Raw genomic sequence first — 20,547 nt, 5'->3', positions numbered from 1 at the left:
AATTGATTGTAAAAAGAGAACGCTTCCAGTAATCAAAAAGGGACTTACACAAGAGTGACAAAAATAAACAGAATTTCTTCTCTTCCTCTTCTTTCTCCCCTTGTCCAGGCTTTTTGCTATTGATATAAAGTATTTATCACTTTTAGGAATAAGACTCCTAGTGTTGATTTTCCATTTCTGATAAATGATATGGTATTTTTTAAAAGGGCATGCCTCATATGGCTTAGAAAAACTTCTGAAAGGATATAGCTAATAAACCGTTAATAGTAGCTAGCCCTAAGCTGAGGATTTGTGATGAGGATAGAGAGGATTTTTACTTTCCTTTGCTTATATGAATATATGCAATGAATATGTATTAGCTTTATCAATAAAAAAAAAAACCACTAAAGAAAATTTTTTAAAAGAAAAAAAAAAAAAAACCCAGCACGTACTGTAGATCTAGCATGGTGATTTAGGATCAGTCACTCAATCACGTCACTTCTTCATGACTCAAAGGTCATGAAGAACCTAGGGGCAGGACGGGAATAAAGACGCAGCAGACCTACTAGAGAATGGACTTGAGGACACGGGGAGGGGGAAGGATAAGCTGGTACAAAGTGAGAGAGTGGCACGGACATATATACACTACCAAACGTAAAATAGATAGCTAGTGGGAAGCAACTGCATAGCACAGGGAGATCAGCTCGGTGATTTGTGACCACCTAGAGGGGGTGGGATAGGGAGGGTGGGAGGGAGGGAGACCCAAGAGGGAAGAGATATGGGGATGTGTGTATATGTATAGCTGATTCACTTTGTTATAAAGCAGAAACTAACACACCATTGTAAAGCAATTATACTCCAATAAGGATGTTAAAAAAAAAATACACCTTCAATAAATGTACCTTCTCTGAGCCTCAGGTTCCTTGCCTGCAAAACGAGGGAGCTGGATTAGTTGTCCATGATCCTTTCGAGAGTTAATCTTCTGATTCCCTCTTTTTATATTCACAGAAGAAGACTGATGAATGAAAAACGAATGTCTTTACTTGTCTTCAGGTAATTGTTCTTCTTTTATTTCCTGAAGAACCAGGAAGCCAAAAACCAATGAGCAGTACCTCTGGAATGTCTGGGCAACTCCACCCTGGGCACCTGGGAAATAACAGAGTATTTCCACTCATTAGAATCTCCCTGATGAGGAGAGCTTTCCTTATTGTGAAGAAGATTAAACTTCAGTTTCAAGAAGCTAGTGTGTGCCATTAAAAATATTATATCCTCTCAATTTTAATCTTTGACTATTCCAGGTCTCCTCTTTAGTTAGTTTACTTATACGTATTTGCAAACCAGATACTCTACTTAAGCAATTATGCAAGTGTTCCATAATTCATGATATCATATATCATTGGTTAAAATCCAATTAGATGAGTATCACTTAGGGAGGGTTGCATACTGAACGAGTTTACAGAGTAAACTCTATAAGTTGAGCTGTCTCTTACACATCTCAGATGCTAATGATTGCCTATCTTTCATGGTACCAGGGTAATAATTTTACAATTCGTTCTGTTTTTCTTAGATTGCAAAGTAGTATGGATCATAGCAGTGGTAATAATGATCAGTTTATTAAAACAGTAAAAATAATAAAGGAAGAGAAAGCTACCACATTGGGAAATACTATCATTCCAAATTTCTCAAAACATAACATGCTTTTTATTTAATTAAAATATTGTATGGATACAGAATCGTAGAGAGGAACACCCACATGGCTTAGAATTCAAAATATCTCATGTATGAGATGTCTAATTTAAGCCTTTTCTGTGCCTACCGAATACCAGTGGGTGAGGAACGCCTTCATTGCCATTTTAGCATTTCCAGCACCCTGTGTAGCTTGGTGAGATTCTTTACCCTTCCAGGTTATAGCAGTCCCAGATTTTCTTTGAAAAAAATGTGAAAAAGCATATTCTATTTAACGTTAATTTTAAGAGATTGTAGTAGAACTCAACATAAAGAGACACTTTTTGTTTCCACATTTATGAACACGTTTCTCCATATACAAATTAGAGACATTACAACTTGCTCCTTACTGTATGTGGAAGGCTGGAAGAATTCCTTTTTTTTCCTTTTAATTTATTTATTTTATTTACTTTTTGCTGTGTTGGGTCTTTATTGCTGCACACAGGCGTTCTCTAGTTGCAGCGAGTGGGGGCTCCTCTTGTTGCAGAGCACGGGCTCTAGGCATGCGGGCTTCAGTAGTTGTAGCACGCAGGCTCAGTAGTTCTGGCACGCAGGTTCAGCAGTTGCGGTTTGCAGGCTCAGTAGTTGTGGTGCACGGGATTAGTTGCACCACAGCATGTGGGATCCTCCAGGACCAGGGCTCAAATCCACGTCCCCTGCATTGGCAGGTGGATTCTCAACCACTGCGCCACCAGGGAAGCCCTGGAAGAATTCTTAATATTACTAATGATAATAGAAACTAACATTCTCTGAGCATCTATTATTTTCTAGGCTTCATTATCGTATTTAATCCTAACATCATTTTATTTAATCCTAACAAGATTCCGTGGGGGTACTATCTACTTTTTTTCAAATGAGGAGATTGAAACTTAGAGAAGCTTAATAATTTATAATTTACAGTGCTTTTAAATGGTGATGTAATGTGTGATTCTGACACCTTGATTTTCATTATTCTACTTTGATCTTCTAGGAGAAAGATGGAAATGCTCCGAAGACCATTGCATTGCCTGCAAGTCCTTCAGCAACTGAAACCACTTTTCTGTGCCCTTCTTTCTTGACCACCTCTCCTTATGCTCCAGTAATACAGACCTACTTGTAATTCCCTTAAAGTCCTTTTCTCCCGAGTCTCTGGGCGTTTGTAATGTTTCCCTGGCCTAAAATTTCATTATCCCACTACTACCAGACTAGCTGGCCTACTCCTACTCATTTTTCATCTCAGTTTAAACTATTCCACCATGCTCCCATTCCTCTTGATAAACTCATTACAGCAAGAATCTTATTGTGTCATCAACTAAATTGTGAGCAACTCAAAGGAGTCTTCTTTTTTTTCATTGTTGTATTTCCAGAGCCTGTCGCAGTAGCTGTTTCCCACATTCAAATTAAATATTTATAGAGTGAATTAATGACAAGAATGCATAAGTGACTTATAAGTTCATGCACAGAACTCATTAGAGGATGTGGGGGGGTTCTATATTACTTTATTCCACAGACGGCTAAAAGTTACCACGAATGAAAAATTTTCATCCTCTTATATCAAAACCTTTCAACATATCCTTATTTTTCTCCAGAATCAAGTACTTGGAAAGAAAGAAGAAAAAAAGTACCTGGAACATGGTAATAATTCAATACATATCTGCTGAAATAGTGAAGAGTGTTAGAAAAGTATACAAGGTCCTTATAATCCAACACATATTCTCTCCAGACTCACTTTGTGCCACTCCTACTTTATCCTGTAATGAGTAACAGTATGTAATTTTCAATCATGTATCAAATATTTATTGAGTTACTATTATGTGCCAGACACATGGGTCCACCATTTCAAATAGCCTTATTCTTTTTCTTGCTAAAACTTCTTCCTGGAAACTTCTGAAGCCATTCATCAAATACCATATTCATTGTCATTTTCCTACCAGCCTTGTTCCAGTTCAGTTACCTCCTGTAGAAGGCCATCTCTGACCCCTTTAGCACCCAGTGCTTGTTTCCATCTTAGCCTTGATTACATCAAAGTGAAGTTATCTCTGTTTGTCACCTTCCTCTCCCCATCCCTATCTCACAATACTCAGGTGTACCCAAAGCCACCACTGATTCTAAATGAGTAAGACTCACTCCCACTGTCTTTTCTTGAAATTTTCGTTTAGATTTTGCAAAATCTTTCCTTCTTGGGACTAATGACTCCTCATCTACCTTAATATTTTGAGTGAAAGCAGTCCCCCTTTCTTCATATTAGAAATTGTTCGACCACTCTCTGGAAGCAACGTGATGTTAAACTCTATAAAGTCACACTCATTCCGGGGTTGAATCTGAGTTAGGAGCCCTGGGGTACAAGACAGGCCCAGTGAGAAGAAAGGTCGTTTGAAATGGAATGCAGGGACTAAGAAAGAGTGTTCCTCCGGACAGGATAACACAGTGAAGACTTCAGCAAGGGGAGGATAGACCTTGTTTTAGATGCACAAATCCCAAGACTTGTGGGAATTTAGTTGTTCACACCTAAGGCGGCCGTGGGGGACTGTGCTGCCCACAGCTAAGATGGATGCTAATAACCTCTCCTTTGGATGGGGTTGTTCGCCTTGCTCAGTGGTATTTTCAACGACGACTATAGTGAATAAAATTTAGTAAAAGTAGGCGCCTTTTACCAAGACGCTAAAGTAGGAATTTGGCAAGTTATGTTTAGAAAACCTTCAACAGGTCAAATTTTTTTCCTGCCCTTAACCAAAATGGTACAGGTTGTCCCACGGTGCTGAAGCGTCTAACCCTTAACTAAGATGGCGTTCGGAGGCTTGCTAAAAATTAGCTTGCCGTCTTTTTCTGCCCTTGTCCATCATGGCTTCCGAGGCATCGATCACGTGACTTCCGGACTACGGCGCGGGAGAGAGGGTAGGAGGGCCCTTGAAGGGTGCGCGTTCCCGTGGCGGTGTACCGGGTAGGTTTCAGTCAGAGTCACTATGGCGGCTGGAGCTGGCAAGGTAAGCTGAGGCGGCGGCGGCGGCGGCAAGGGAAGCTGGACCCGTCGTAGCGTCCGGGCGCCCAATCCCCGCAGCCCGTCCGCAGAGAGGTCGGCTGAGGTCGTGGCCAGTCGCGGGGGCTGGCTGGGGTGGGTTGAGAGGGGCGAAGGCTGAGGCGGGCGGGCACCGGCGGCTGACGGCCGTTTGTTTTCATGTTTGCCCCACCAGGTCGGAAAGTTTTCTGCCTCGTCGGGCACAGCCTGAGGGTGTCCCACCGGCCGCGAGTGGTGGAGGCTGCGGCGGACCCAGCCCGGGGCCTTCAGGCCTCTCCCCCAACCTCCGGGCCGGCCTCCCTCCCCCACCTCCTCGTCAGCCCGGAGCTTCGGCTGCCGCCCCTGAGATGCGACCCTCGCGGGGGCGACCCTAAAAGGAGGCGGCCGGTGTGCTGAGCAGCAGCCAGGAGCCCAGGTGTTCAGGGACCAACTTCCTGCGGGTCGAGACCCCGGAGCCTCCCCCGGGTCGCGCCTTGCTCGGTCCGCACCCGCTTGCGGAGCCGGATCCCCGCCCTGGTCGCGGGGACGCCCGCCAGGTGCCCCGGAGTGCGCCTCGGCCGGTGCCCGCGCCCCCGCCGGTCCCCGCTCCTCGTGCCAAGGACCTCAGCCACCGCCGCCTCGGCCCACGGCGGTCCGGGGACCCCGTGCCACCTCCCGGCCGGCCTCCGCGCAGCAGGGGCAATGCAGACTGTCCCGCTGGTCGTCTACACCCCTTAGCCGCCCCCATCGCCTCTCGTCCCTCCACTCCCGAGGCCCTCGAGGACGGGCGGTGGCTGCCCAGAGGTGCTCAGCTACACCACCTTTCTTCCGCCCGAAAGGACCTTTCTGGCTGCACCGACCCTTTCTTCATGCTGCAGTGCTGCAACATTTCCGCCACCGAGGGGGGAAAGCGGCCGCGATCCCAAACAAAACACAAGAATTGGTGTGTGACTCATCTGGTTGTATACCTCCAGTCCCCAAACTGTCTTCCAGGAGTTTTCTTGGCCGAAGCTGTCCAATGTTTGAGCCTTTTCTTCCCAGGGAAGAAGATGGACTGAAAGCTGCCAGTTGGAGACTTTTTGTGATCAGGGCCCTGCTGGGTTTTAAAGGAGGTGATGGGGCTTGCTCTGGCTTGTCTTCCCACCCCAGTGAAGAGTTTTTGATGTTCACTGGTTATGCTTAGACAATGTGCAGTTTGCTTTAATTTAAAATTTTGGGGGGGATAGGGGTATAGGCTTGTGAAGAGCAGTCCGGATCCGGTGGAACTCCTCTTTGTCCCTGGTAGGAGAGACACCCCAAGTCTGTCCTCGATGCCGTCAGCCTTGGCCATCTTCACTTGTCGCCCGAACTCACACCCGTTTCAGGAGCGTCATGTCTACCTGGACGAGCCTATTAAAATCGGCCGCTCGGTGGCCCGCTGTCGACCAGCGCAGAATAATGCTACCTTTGATTGCAAAGTGCTGTCAAGGAACCATGCTCTCGTCTGGTATGATCACAAGACGGGCAAGGTAATGTCACTACGTTGTCTAACAGTTGTTGCTTTTCGTTTCCCTTTGCCCCTTCTGCATAATGAATGTGGGATCCCAGGGCTTGCACCCAGAGGAGACTTTCAGCAAGGCCATGAAACCAACTTTTTGTGTGTCTGGTTCTAGTGGAAATTTGATTGAGGTGGTTGAATGGAAAACAGAGAAGGTATTGTTAATTAAATGCCTCGAGAGGGCGATGGCATCTTGATAACGTGGTCATTCCCAGTGAAATCCCAAACCCTAATTCATTTTAGACAACTAGATAGCGAAATTTGGCTTCTTGCTTTCAGTCTTTTTAGAAAGGTGAATTTGCAGTTCAGTGCTTGATGAAGCAAGCAGCAGTTCCCAAAGCAATGCAGGGAATCTGCGGCCAGTATTACTCTGGGGCTCAAATGACTCAGTGGTGAGATATAGTTAACACAGTAGCTTTTAGTTGAGTTCAGATCAGGGCTTCTCTAGCAAGGACAGTGTTTGTGTAAATTTATTTTGGAAGATTTGATATATATTTACCTAGGAAGGGATAATTTGCAATTATCAAAGCCAATTTAATTAAGCATGAACAACTAACTTTACGATTTCAGAGTTTTGTTTGCAGTTTGGGTGAATGTATACCAGTTGCTTTTGAAAATTACTTTTTGATGTTCCCTTCAGCACTTAATAAAAACACTTAATGCATACTTACAGAGGTGATATTTAAAAATCAGTGTTAAAAATTAATTTATTTTCTGAAATTATATCCAAGTTATTGCATTACTTGGATGTGATAGCCTGAATTTAGCGCTCTTCATTATAAGTGACTGACTGTTTTAGCGTTTTTATGTTGGCATCCTAATTAACTATACACGTGGTTGCTTATGTCTTAAGAATACAAGAAAAAAATTGAGTAAGACCCTTTCAGTTTTTAAAACTATCTACGTGTGAGGAGAATATACTAAAGAGCTCATGTTTGTGCTTAAAACTCAAGTTTTAGTTAAGCTACTGAATTAGTTCCAACCTAGAGTAAGTTATGTAAGACTAATAAGAATATCTCCGGTTTCACCTCCTGAAAGAAGAATTTAAGTCTTTTAGAAGAGTACTGTTTTGAAACGAAAGAAACCTGAGCCTCAAAAGGAAGAGAGAAAGCATTACTTCTGAATTAAGGAATTATTATATAAATTATTTTTCAAAGAGGAGGAAAAGATTGCCCAAGTGCTGTGTGCTTGCGTAATATCTATATCCTACTCTGTATGTAGGATAAAAACTAAAAAGTATGTTAATTTTTCTGTATAACACCAGATGCTCATTTATTTACCTGTGGAACAGATCTTTTTTTCTCCGTGGAAAGTAAAGTTTGGGTGCCTGAAAGACCTCATAGGTTACCTATAGTAATTTAAAGAACTCATCTTTCCAGCAGTCAAATTCAAACATAGCTAGTTGCCTTAATCAGCTTTTTTTTTGTCCTTTTATGTCCTTGGGCAACAGTTAAGGTGAAACTGAATCAGGTGATAGGTTTCTTAAAGTACATTGCAATTGTACCTTCTTTGATTTATTTTGAGATGACTAAGGATAGATCAATAGTGAGTGTTTATTGTATAAATTGAAATATGTTAAAATTTTGAATGAAATTTGTTATTAGAAAACCTTGTCTTTAAAGGATACGCAGCTTATTTCTACCGTTTGAACTTTTTTTTCTTTCTAAAACATACTCAGGATGTGAGGCCTTTACTTTAGGGGTAGATATAACTATTGATTATTTTACCACCCACCACTTAATCTAGTTAAAACAAATAACCTGTCAGATCTTGCCATGTGATCAAATTGTTTTAAGAATTAACTATTTAAAGTTTAGGTTTGAACAGACAATAGGTTTTTTTTTTTTTTTTTCTTTTTGGTACGCGGACCTCTCACTGTTGTGGCCTCTCCCGTTGCGGAGCACAGGCCGCGGACGCGCAGGCTTAGCGGCCATGGCTCACGGGCCCAGCCGCTCCGCGGCATGTGGGATCTTCCCCGACCGGGGCATGAACCCGTGTCCCCTGCATTGGCAGGCGGACTCTCAACCACTGCGCCACCAGGGAAGCCCTTTTTAATCGTTTAATTTGTTCTCAGCAGGAGAAATAAGGAAAAGTACACCTACTCAGTCTTTCCTGAAGCTAAGTCCCTCTACTATTATTTAAAAAATTTTTTTTTCTATCTATCTGTTTATTTTTGGCTGCATTGGGTCTTGGTTGCTGCACGTGGGCTTTCTCTAGTTGAGGCGAGCAGGGGGTACTTTTCGTTGCAGCGGGCAGGCTTCTCATTGCGGTGGCTTCTCCTGTTGCAGAGCGTGGGCTCCAGGCGCATGGACCTCAGTAGTTGTGGCACGAGGGCTCAGTAGTTGTGGCTCATGGGCTCTAGAGCACAGGCTTAGTAGTTGTGGCACGAGGGCTCAGTATTTGTGGCTCATGGGCTCTAGAGCACAGGCTTAGTAGTTGTGGCACGAGGGCTTAGTTGCTCCGCGGCATGTGGGATCTTCCCTGACCAGGGCTCGAACCCTTGTCCCCTACATTGACAGGTGGATTCCTAACCACTGTGCCACCAGGTAAGCCCCAGGCAGTAGGTCTTGATTGAGCATCTATTATGTGCCAGATAGCGTGAGGTACATAGTTACAAAGAAAATCCGCAATTAGACCAAATATCATTTGTTTTCTCTGTAATAAATTTCCAGTATGAGGATTTGTTACAATTTTAGCATAACAAAAGTCCCTAGGGCCTAATATATATTCCCAGCAAATTTCTTTGTACAACACTAGAATCCCCTCCTTCTTTAAGCATTGCCTCAGGCAAGTTCTTTTTGTTTGTTTTTTTCTTCAAACGTCTTTAAACTTCAGTTTTCTCTTCTGGGGATAATAATAGTACCTACTGTTGTTTCCAACATTGAGATAATCATGTAAATCACTTAGCACCCTGTTCCTGGCCCTTAATAAGGGCTCAGTCCTTAGAGAAGAGGGTGTTTGGGGTCAAGGGAAGAGGGAACCATCTAGACAGGTCTTTGCAGTTTGCTGTAGTGCTGTGGAATCTCAGGAAGGTAATGAGACATTTTTTTCTTTCATGTGATGGCATATGTGGAAGTAATTTTTAAAATTGAAACGTGAAGAACTTTGTCCAAATTGGCACCTTACCTGGGAAGTGGAAAATTGGTGTAATATGCCCTTTCGTCGACTTTCAAGTTGAGAGTGTTGCGTTTTGCATTCATCATTATGGGAGAACCGTTAAAAGCTGGAAGAAATAATAAAACTTAAAACTTTCTGATTAAAGTAATACATGTTTATTATAGGAAATTTGAAGAGTGTAGGCAGATGGAAATCTAGGTGACTTTTTTTTTTTTTTTTTTTTTTTTTTTTGCGGTACGCAGGCCTCTCACTGTTGTGGCCTCTCCTGTTGCGGAGCACAGGCTCCGGACGCACAGGCTCAGCGGCCATGGCTCACAGGCCCAGCCGCTCCGCAGCATGTGGGATCTTCCCGGACAGGGGCACGAACCCGCGTCCCCTACATCGGCAGGCGGACTCTCAACCACTGCGCCACCAGGGAAGCCCTAGGTGACATTTTTTAATGCTAAGTTCATGGAATATGTTATGGTACTTAAAACCTGCATGCTGGAGGGTGATAGGTTTGCCACAGAGTGGAATTTAATAAGCTTCCCCAAATCATCTACTCAGGGATTTAGTAGTTGGATATTGCCCTGCTTGGATTCTGGCCCTGGGTATCATCCTTCACTCCTTTTTGGATGTCAGACTCTTCAAATTAGATGGCAGATTATAGGGTGGTCATTAACCCTTCTATTGACTCAAGGTACCACTGAACAAGCAAATCTACCCATATGGTGGTTACATAGAAGAGACAGTAAGTGGACTGCCTCCTGATTTGGACGGCCCTATTTGATATGAGGCTTTGTGGACCAGCGATAGTCTAGTGGTCGACACAGTAGTTTATTTCCAGTCTCACTGTAGTTTACCTTGTAGTAAGTAGTAGTAGTAGTTGTCTACTTCCAGGTTCACTTTTTTACTTAAATTCAACACATATTTTTGGACACCTGTTCTATCATGATCTGTTTCAGTGGAGAGCATAGTGGTGGGTGGGGGCATGGGGGGAAAATGATGAGAATTGGTAAGAAATTGTTACTCCTTTTTAGGGGCTTATATTTGGATAGAGAGGTTGACTAAACACCTTGAGAACAGTTGATTTGAGATAAGACAGTATTATATAAGTTCAGATGGCAAAAGAGTGATGGTGTTTGAATTAGACTTCAAAATAGGAGTGGACAGGTACAGGTTAAGAAAAGGTGCTTTTATGGGTTGTGTTTGTGTGTGAGGGGATGAGGGTGGAATAAAACAGATAAAAGCAAGTTATTTTGAATGATTTTGGCATCTTCCAAACACTGAGGAAACTGATTTTGTTGGATAGAAGGTCTTGGAGAGTAGCTACAGGTGAACATTTGTCGTGTGTGGTGTTTTCATGTTTGTGCCTTGTTTTTGGAATTAGTTTTCAGACCTTGGAGGAGAGGATCTCTGCCTTATGTGTCTTTTTCCTATTATTTCTTGTTAAGTAGATGTTGAGTAACTGAAGCTGAGTAGATAGCCTGGTGCCAGGTTGTGGAATGCCTTTGTTGCCAAACTAAGGGCATGGACCCATGGGTTAATGGAAGGCCCAGGAGAGTTCTGTGCTGAGCATTGACATACCAAAACCATTATTTAAGAGTGATAAAACGTCCACATGTAGAGAGGCCTGGAGCAAGTAAAAATGGGTAACTGTTAGCTTAACTAAACTTATTGTGTACTATGTACCATGCCCTGTTCTAAGTGCTTTACTTGTTAACTTATTTAATACTTGAATTATCTATTTAAGATAGGTGCTTATTTTTCCCATATTAATATATGAGGAAATTAAGGCACAGAGTGATTAGATTAGGTTAACTTGCCCAAGTTCATATAGCTAATAAATTGTAGAGATGGGATTTGAACTGAGGTTTTCTGACTCTTGAATCCAAGCTCTTAACCACTTTGCCATTCCAAGGCTTTGTAAAAGTTTAGATATGATGTCATGTTGTAGGGGCATGGGCCAGGTTCATAGTAGGAAAGAAAATGACTAAATGCCAGAAAATGAAAAAAGACAAATGTGTTAACTGTGTTAACTTGTCTGTTAGGACTTCAGCAAAGAGAGAAGGTCTGTATGGACTGGAGATTTTAGGAAAGGTTTCATGGATAGATGGTTTCATGGACAAGATGCAATTTGAGCTAGACCTTAGGACTTTTTGAATAGGACAGAATGTAGATAGAGTCAGTCGGAAAGGAGTTTTGGGTGGGAAATATTGCTCAAGTAAAGGCATAGAAGCAAGAATGATGTGACATGTTTCAAGGACATTGCAAGAAAGTCACGGCAAAGGAGAAATCTCCAGAATTTGACAACCAGGATTGTTTCTTCCTTCTTCCTTCCATATGACTGCAAAGATCCTGGCCTCAGCTTCTGGGGAGAGTGGCATATCATACATTCATTGATTTTGTTTGTATTATGTTTCAACAGATGTCTTTTTTTTTTTTTTTTAACAGAAGTTACAAAGGTCATTAAGAGCTAGTTTTTGTGAGAAAGACATGTATTTGACATGTTATGTTTAATAAGCATTAATGTAAACATGTTCAGAAGGCCTGGTTATGTATCCACAGCACATCATCATTTCCTTCTATGTTACTTTTAACAGTAGTGGAAAGTTAATGAAATATTTTGTCTATTATTTCAAGTTGTTAAAAATATGGTTGGTGTATACACTTAAAACATTTTTGTTCTACTTAGTTATTTGACTTTACTCCTTGGCTTAAATTTATTCTTTACCTTCTCAGGCTCCTGTTTGGTTTTCTCAAGTGGTATTTATGTTAGAGCTTAGTATCTATTCTCTTTTATAAATAGGGAGGAGGCTGTCTGTCATTTAGAGTTTTAAGTAAAAAGATTGTGAGATTGGTTCTTAATGTATGTCAGTTACTTGAATCCAGAAAAATGGTGGCATTTGTTAGCTGAAGAAATGTTCTAAGGACTCTTTCCTGCCCATGCTTCTCTCACTGCCACTGCCAGTAGATGAACAGTTTATACCCCTGCTCAAAATCTAGGTTGTTTGACCCTTTAATTTTTTTTTTCCCCATTTATTTTTAACATGATATACAAAACCTTCAAAATCGTCTCATTCCTTTTCTTTTTCCAGCTTCATTTTCTATTACTTTTTTTCCTTTGCCCCAGACTCTGTGCAGTAGCTATGTGACAGTGCTCATTGTTCCTAGAAAAAGTGCCGTTTTTGCTGTTTTGACTTCCAGAATGACTTTTCCCCTTCATTCCAGTTCCAATGTGACACCTTCCCTGACTCCCACTAACTGAGGAATTAATTGCTTCTTCCTCTATGCTCCCATAGAACTTTGCATATAATTTCGTTATGAGACACAGACAACAAAATAATTACGACGTAAATGCACTATTGCTCTGCCAGATGTGAGCTCTTGAGAACAAGGGAATAGGCACTACATAAATGCTTGAATGAGTGAAATGTGAACAATGGAGCAGTTTCTATTTCTGCAGACCCTGAGGAGGGTCAAAGAGCAGAAGGTCATTCGAGTTAGTTCTCAATTTGAGATCATGGACTCAGTTTCCAATACATCGTGTTTGTATAAATCATTATTTATTGAGAATTTGCAGTGTGCAAGACACTTTGCCAAGTGTTTTGGTATGTTAGATAATCTTGTGATTGGTGATATTATTAATTTTGAGCCATTACATATATATCCATTCTCATGCAAAATAATACTTTTAAGGGTTTAATGATATTCAGAGTGCTTTCTTATTTCACTTGATATGTATAATAACACTTAGAAGGTAGGTAGAGCAACTTCAGACTTGCTCCATTTTATGAAAAAAGAGTTTGCTGTTTAGAAGTTATTTGCGCAAGGTCATCTCTTAGTAACTGTGGAGAGTTGGAACCAGAATCTAGATTGTTTCCCTCTGAAATAAAAGCCAACTGCTAGACATTTATTCTGAACTATCTTATTATGGAATGAACAATTTTGTAATGAAAATCTGTCTTTTGCTCTCTTGAAGGGTAATCTAAGCTATTATTTTCTGGAAGTATAACTAAAAAGCTTGTCATATGACAGACTTTCAAAGACTGAGAGAATCTGAGTTAATTATTTCTCTGAGTCAGCTAGCATTTTTTAAACATACCCTTACTACTCCTAGCAATAAATATATTTTTTCTTAAGTTTGCATTCAGGCAACTGATTTGGATTTGAGTGTTTATGCAAATGAATGAAACAGCCTTGGAAAAACTTGTGTGCCATGTAAATTTTTAATTCTTTAAAGGGAATAGCTGACAGGTGTAAAGAAAAAAAGTAAAGTTTATATAGGCACTTGAAAACATGGAAGCCTTTGGTGATTCTGCTATATCCTTTGTCAAATATGTAATCTGTGTTAGATTTTAATTTAAAGACATAGGAAACTGTTTTCTTATTTATTTGCATTAAGGTTTTATCAATACTTTCAGGCTTATGGTTTTATCTACATTTATAACTACTGACTTATTCTAGCTGAGTCAAGTAGAAATGAATTTCCAATATGGACCTTCAAGCTATTCTTCCTTTTTTAATTTTTCACTTACAAAAATAATGGATACATTCTCATAAAATTGAAGCAATAAGGACGTATGTGGAGTATATATATGTCCTCCTTCACATAGGTATCTCTTATCCTCTTCCCTTCCTCTAGAAGTAACTTTTGTTATTAGTTCGGTATGTAATTTTCAGAGCTTTTTCTGGGCATTTGTCTACTTGGGTATGTAGATAAGTAAGGTTTCTTGTTGTTGTTACTTTTTTTCATAAGCAATTGGATCATAATTTTAAATGTACTTTTCAGCTGATGATATCAAGTGAATTATGGTCAGCTTATCTGAAATGTGTTAATATGCTCTAGGTTATGACCAGCATCCAGACCGCTGTAAAATTAATATCATTTTATTGAGCACTTACCAGGTGGTACACTGAGTTTTATATGCATTATCTCATTTAATCCTCACAACAGACTTTTGAATTTGTTAATATTATCCTCAGGATGAGAAAGCTGAGCTTCAGGAAGGTGAAGGAATTTGTTCAGGGTAACACAGAGAGTGGTGAAGTCAGGATTTGAACCCTAGTCATCTGATTGCAGAGTGCATGCTCTTGATCACTCTGTTGCTTGCTACCTCAGCACCTCCGCGCAATTAGTCATCTTTAATCTCATCACCAACCAGTTAGTGAGCAATAGATCAAAAGAAAAAAAATATTGAAATAAAAACCTTATTGTCTGTTAACTCATAGATATTTTGGTAGTAAATCTGTGTAGAGTTTTAATTGAAGATCAGTTCCTCAAATAATATTTATTTATTACTTAAAATTTTACAATTTGAAAAAACTCTACATGTAAAGATATTAGAGTATCACTGTTCAGATACTGTAATATACTAAAAAAGATACTCTTTCATTAGATAATTTTTTAGTATGCTTTATTTTTTTTGAGTTATAGTTGATTTACAAAATGTAAGTTTCAGGTGTACAACATAGTGGTTCACAGTTTATACTCCATTTAAAGTTATTATAAAATATTGGCTATATTCCCTGTGCTGTACAATTTATCCTTGTAGCTTATGTATTTTTTTTTGTGTGTGTGTGTGTGTGTGTGTGTGTGTGTGTGTGTGTGTGTGTTACGCGGGCCTCTCACTGTTGTGGCCTCTCCCGCTCTCCCGTTGCGGAGCACAGGCTCTGGATGCGCAGGCCCAGCGGCCATGGCTCACGGGCCCAGCCGCTCCGCAGCGCACGGGATCTTCCCGGACCGGGGCACAAACCCGTGTCTCCTGCATCGGCAGGTGGACTCTCAACCACTGCGCCACCAGGGGAGCCCTATGTATTTTATTCATAGTAGTTTGTACCTCTTAATCCCCTAACCCTATCTTTTCCCTCTCTGCACTGGTAACCACTAGTTTCTTCTCTATATCAATGAGTCTGTTTCTGTTTGTTACATTCATTGGTTTATTTTTTAAATTCCACGTATAAGTGATAATATAAAGTATTTGTCTTTCTCTTTCTGACTTATTTCACTAAGCATAATACCCTCCAGATCCATTCATGTTGTTGCAAATGGGAAAATGTCATTCTTTTTTATGGCTTAGTAGTATTCTGTTGTACATATATACCACACCTTCTTTATCCATTCATCTGTTGATGGACACTTATTTTGCTTCCATGTCTTGGCTATTGTAAACAATGCTGCTATGAACATTGGGGTGCATGTATCTTTTTGAATTAGTGTTTTTGGTGGTTTTTTTGTTTGTTTGTTTTTTGCTATACACCCAGGAGTGGAATTGCTGGATCATATGGTAGTTCTCTTTTTAGTTTTTTGAAGACTCTTCATACTGTTTTCCACGGTGGCTACACGAATTTACGGTTCCATCAACAGTGTACAAGAGTTCCCTTCTCTCCACATCCTTCATTGGATAATTTCTAAGTATAGTATGTTTGGAGGTTGTATTTTAAATTATATATGTGACCTCCCCCTATAAGTAAATCTAATTTAGAAAAAAATGAATGTATTTGTTTTTTTAACTTTAAATATAAAAATATTAACTGTATTACTAGATGCCAGTTATGTTTCCTTCCACTTCAGAAGTTCAGGGATAGAAGATAAGGTCATGCTGTATGTTACTAGTATAGCAATGGTAGTTATGCTTGTAGAATAAACAAAATTTGTAGCTTTGAATTTTTTGGAAAATTTTGCGTAGTAAAAAAGAATGATACAGAGTTATCGTATAAGCCAGCAATTCTACTCCTTTGTATATACCCAAGAGAAATCAAAACATATGTCCACACAAAAACTTGTACAAATGTTCATCATAAAAAAATAAACAAACCCCATGTCCTTCAACTGATGAGTGGGTAAATAAAATGTGGTATACTATATAAAGGAATATTATTTGGTAATTAAAAGGAATGAAATATTGATACATACTACAACATGGATGAACCTTGAAAACACTATGTTCAGTGAAAGGCCACATATTGTTTAATTCTGTTTATATGAAATGTGTAGGATAGGCAAATCCATAGAGAGAAAGTAGATTAGTGGTTGCCAGGAGCAGGAAGTAACAGGGAGTGTGATGGTTAAGTTTATATGTCAACTTGGTGAGGCCATGGTGTCCAGTTTTTGGTTAAATACCAGTCTAGATGTTGCTGTGAAGGTATTTTAAAAATGTGATTTACGTTTAAATCAGTAGGCTTTGAATAAAGCAGATTACCCTCCAGAATGAGTCTTATCCAATTAGTTGAAGGCCTTACGAGAAAAGACTGAGGTTCCCCCAAAGAAGGAATTCTGCCTTCAGAGAGCCATCATACTCAAGACTGCAACAGCAGTTCTTCCCTTCTCTAGCCAGCTGGCCTGCCCTGCAAATTTCAGTTGACAGCCCCCAGGATGTTATGTGAGCTAATTAAAATAAATCTCTCTTTCTCTGTATATATACACATCCTATTGGCTCTGTTTCTCTGGAGAACCCTGACTAATCTAATACATGGAGTGACTGCTGAATGGGTACAGGTTTCTCTTTGGGGTGACCAAAATGTTATAAAATTGATTGTGGCATTAAAAAAAATTTTTTTTAAATCGTGGTGATGGTTGCTCTGAATTGTATACTTTAAATTGGTGCATTGTATGGTGTGTGAATTATATCTCAAAATGCTCTTTTAAAAAAAGAGGACTATGGGCTTCCCTGGTGGCGCAGTGGTTGAGAATCCGCCTGCCGATGCAGGGGACGCGGGTTCGTGCCCCAGTCCGGGAAGATCCCACATGCCGCAGAGCGGCTGGGCCCGTGAGCCATGGCCGCTGAGCCTGTGCGTCCGGAGCCTGCGCTCCGCAATGGGAGAGGCCACAACAGTGACAGGCCCGCGTACTGCAAAAAAAAAAAAAGAGGACTGTTAGATGGAGTAATAGGTTAGTGAAAGCAGGTTAGTGTGTAGGAAGTGGAAGAATGTAGAGTTCAGTGTGGATAGTCTAGCAGAGCTGCTTTTGAAGTACTGTGTGGCTTAATTTCTGTTACTAGTTTCTTAGTGTGAATGTCTTACTCTTGGTTAGACTTTTGTTTTATTGAATTTAGTAGATGGTGTTTTGAAATTTAACTACATTTGTTGAAACAAAAGTCTAACCAAGAGTAAGATATGAATACTAAAGAGGTAGAGACAAAATTTTGGTATTATTGAGAAGCTCTAGTGCCAAAGTCTTAATGTGGGAGTTGAGAAATAGTTGGAAAGATGCAATTTATATTATAAGGCCCAATCTGAACCTGGGAATCTTAAGATATTAATTTTTGTCACCAGTGAATCTTTTGCATATGCAGGCCTATAGAACATGGTAAAATATTGTTAGAATGAATGGTGTTGTCTTAACTAGAAGGAAGTAGTCGTTTAAATTATAGTTGAACTTAAACTGGGACCATTCCTAGTCCTTAAGTATCTGAGTGTCTCATGTGTGCAGTGTAGTGCCGGGTAGATAGAACTGATAAATATAGTTACAATACAAATAAGTCCCAACAATAGAAGTATCTATGAATCATTGTTTCCAGGGAGCTAAGGGACTGATGAATTCCTTCCCTAGGATTGGGGGCAGCAAATATGGAAGGAATGAAGAGGGCTTCATAGAGAAAGTTGTTTTTAAGCTACTGTTTGAAGAGTGAGGGCTTTATTCTCTGTATAAAATAGAGCAGGGCATTCCAGCCCCAGGGAATAGTGTGTGTTTAAGGCAGAAAAGCTGGAAGAGAATGATGTATTCTGAGAAATGCAAACCCAGAAGTTAGCAGAATTGAGGAGGGAAAATAGAGCTGCTATCAAATCTTTGGGGTCATTGAACACTGCTGGTAGAAGTTTTAGGGTTGGACTACCTGAGGTGGAATCCTGGCTCCACTGCTTGCCAGGTGTGTGACCTTGAGGAGTCTCTGTGCCTCAGTTTTCCTCATCTAAAAATGAGGCTAATAGTGGGATTCACCTCATAGGATTGTTGTAGAGATCATGAGAATTCATGTAAAGCAGTTAGCAGAATGTTTGGCACAGAATAAGTACAAACAGTCCCTGATTTACAGTAGTTCTATTTAGGATTTTTCGACTTCATGATGGTATGAAAGTGATAATACATTCAGTAGAAACAGTACTTAAGAGTTTGATCTTTTCCTGCAATATGTGGTATGATACTCCCTTGTGGTGCTGGGCAGCGACAGCAAGCCACGGCTCCCAGTCAGCTCTACAATCCCAGGGGTAAACAGCCAATACACTTACAACCATCTGTGCCCATACAACCATTCTGTTTTTCATTGAATATTATTCAGTAAATTACATGAGATATTCAACACTTTATTATAAAATAGGCTTTGTGTTAGATGTTTTTTCCCAACTGTAGGCTAATATAAGTGTTCTGAGCATGTTTAAGGTAAGCTAGACTAAGCTATGATGTTCGGTAGGTTAGGTGAATGAAATGCATTTTCAACTTAACTTACAATGGCTTTATTGGGACATAACACCGTCGTAAGTCTAGGAAGATCTGTGTTCAGTAGCTTGTGTCTATTTTAATTTTTCTTTATATTTTTAGTTGGTGTGTTTGCACGGTAAGACCTGTATGCTTATTTTCTATAAGTGTTCTTTTTTTTATTGTTAAAAAGGTTTTCTTCTTCGAATATCTGCCTTTCGAGTCCCCTCAACCAAGTTATGTGATACCTTGAAACTTTTTTGAATGTGTTAAAGAAATAATGTGATACAGTAAAAAAAAAAATTTGGTCTTTGTCCCAGGTTCCTGGCTCACAACTCCTAAAACTCGTGGAATCTCCTGAGTGATAAGAGTGTCTCTTGTGTGCTAATAAGATGACTGGTGGCTGGGAGCCCCTGGATAGCTTCAGGATGGTACTGGTCACCAGAAAGACTAAGTGATTAGAGGGTTGGAACTTTGGGGCCCGCTTACCAATCTCTGGGAAGAGGAGGGGTAGCAGGCTGAAGATTGAGTTGAACTGTGAGATTCAGGGAGCTTTTGGTTTGGTGATCACATCAAGGCGCTGGTAGGGTGGCTCACCGGAGAAGACATGGAAGCTCCTAGCCCTTTTCCTCATACCTTGCCCTTTGCAGTTCTTTCATTTGACCATTCCTAAATTGTATCCATGTTGCAAGTTTCAGTGACAACCTGGGACTTTTGACTGGCAGTAGAAGTGGGGGCAGTTTTGTGGGACAGAGCCCCTAACCTTTGGGATCTGACATTAACTCCAGGTAGATAGTGTCAGAGTTGAATTGAATTGTAGGACACTCGGCTTGTCTTAGAAAGTTGGAGGAGTAGTGTTAGAAAAGACAGCCACACATTTGGTATCAGAAGTGTTGTGAGTAAAAGCAGTTCAAATAGTCTTCTGATTAATACCCATTATCCAGTACTACCAAGTTTGTATGCTTTCCCTGTTAAAAGGAATAAAAATCATTAGCATACTTGGCTTACCTTACTTGAAGATATGGAATTAAAGGAGCTGAGTAAGTTATATGATGAGAATCTAGTTAATCAGTCAGGAAACATGTAAGAGAGTGTATTTGCTATATTAGGCAACATGGGGCATAATGAAAGTATTAAGATATCACTTCAGTCTTTGAGGAGCTTATAGTTTAATTGGGAAGCCAGACCTAGCCTCATAAACAACTAGGGAAGAATTAAGTTCTAAATGGAATTAAGAGCTCTATGTGATTAAGGTGGAGAAGGCTTGAATTGGACCCTGAAGATTTAGGATAGAAAATAACAGGTGTCCTTGGTGTATAAAGGTTTGCATGGAAAGGCATAAGGCCAGAGGGATAGTCCGGAGGCAGCTGTGTGTTAAGGAGCTCTACTACTGGATTGAGCAGGTAGTTTAGGTTAAATGACAGAGGTAAACTTGTCAGGTTCCATTTCAGGAAGGCTGTGGAGGTGGAGCAATAGGGCAGAAATCTTTAGGGAACCATGGCCCAGGCCATGGGATTAAGAATTTTGGATTTGTAGTTTTGGGGAAAGCCGTTTCCTCCCCTTAACCCAGCCAAATAACCCTAATAACTAAAATGATATGTTCTGTAGTGGGTTATGAAACACCCGTCTGCTTTAATAAGCTGACTTTATAATATAGTGATTGGAAAGTGGTGAGGATTTGATTCATAGTGAGTAGACAAAATTTGAAGTTTCCAGAGTATGATTTATTTTCAAGATGGTTTGTCTCTTGGCATGTTAAAAGATTGCATTTGTGTGCCTCATTTTAAGGTATATTTTTTTTGCCAGTCACTTTAAGTTCTGGCA

General features: G+C 40.4%; 1 protein-coding gene across 50 annotated transcripts in view; it reads left to right on the top strand.

Annotated features, from left to right (window-relative positions):
- Positions 1-4,570: 4,570 nt before the first annotated feature.
- The window catches only part of SLMAP (sarcolemma associated protein), a 307,400-nt gene continuing 291,423 nt past the window's right edge, over positions 4,571-20,547 (top strand). For 27 of the 50 annotated variants that reach the window (XM_067043824.1, XM_059076178.2, XM_059076185.2 and 24 more), the window contains exons 1-2: positions 4,579-4,667; positions 4,875-6,186. In XM_067043824.1, the coding sequence (XP_066899925.1) occupies positions 5,989-6,186 (198 nt within the window). In that variant the 5' untranslated portion in view covers positions 4,579-4,667; positions 4,875-5,988. Of the gene's footprint in view, positions 4,757-4,874; positions 6,187-20,547 lie in introns of all 50 variants that reach the window. The other 23 variants (XM_059076203.2, XM_059076207.2, XM_059076198.2 and 20 more) reach the window with 5 other exon arrangements.

Source organism: Kogia breviceps, chromosome 10 (assembly GCF_026419965.1).
Source record: "Kogia breviceps isolate mKogBre1 chromosome 10, mKogBre1 haplotype 1, whole genome shotgun sequence".
NCBI classification, from domain to species: Eukaryota; Metazoa; Chordata; class Mammalia; order Artiodactyla; family Physeteridae; genus Kogia; species Kogia breviceps.
Note: the sequence above shows the minus strand (reverse complement) of the source record. Positions and strands in the feature narration are given on the sequence as shown.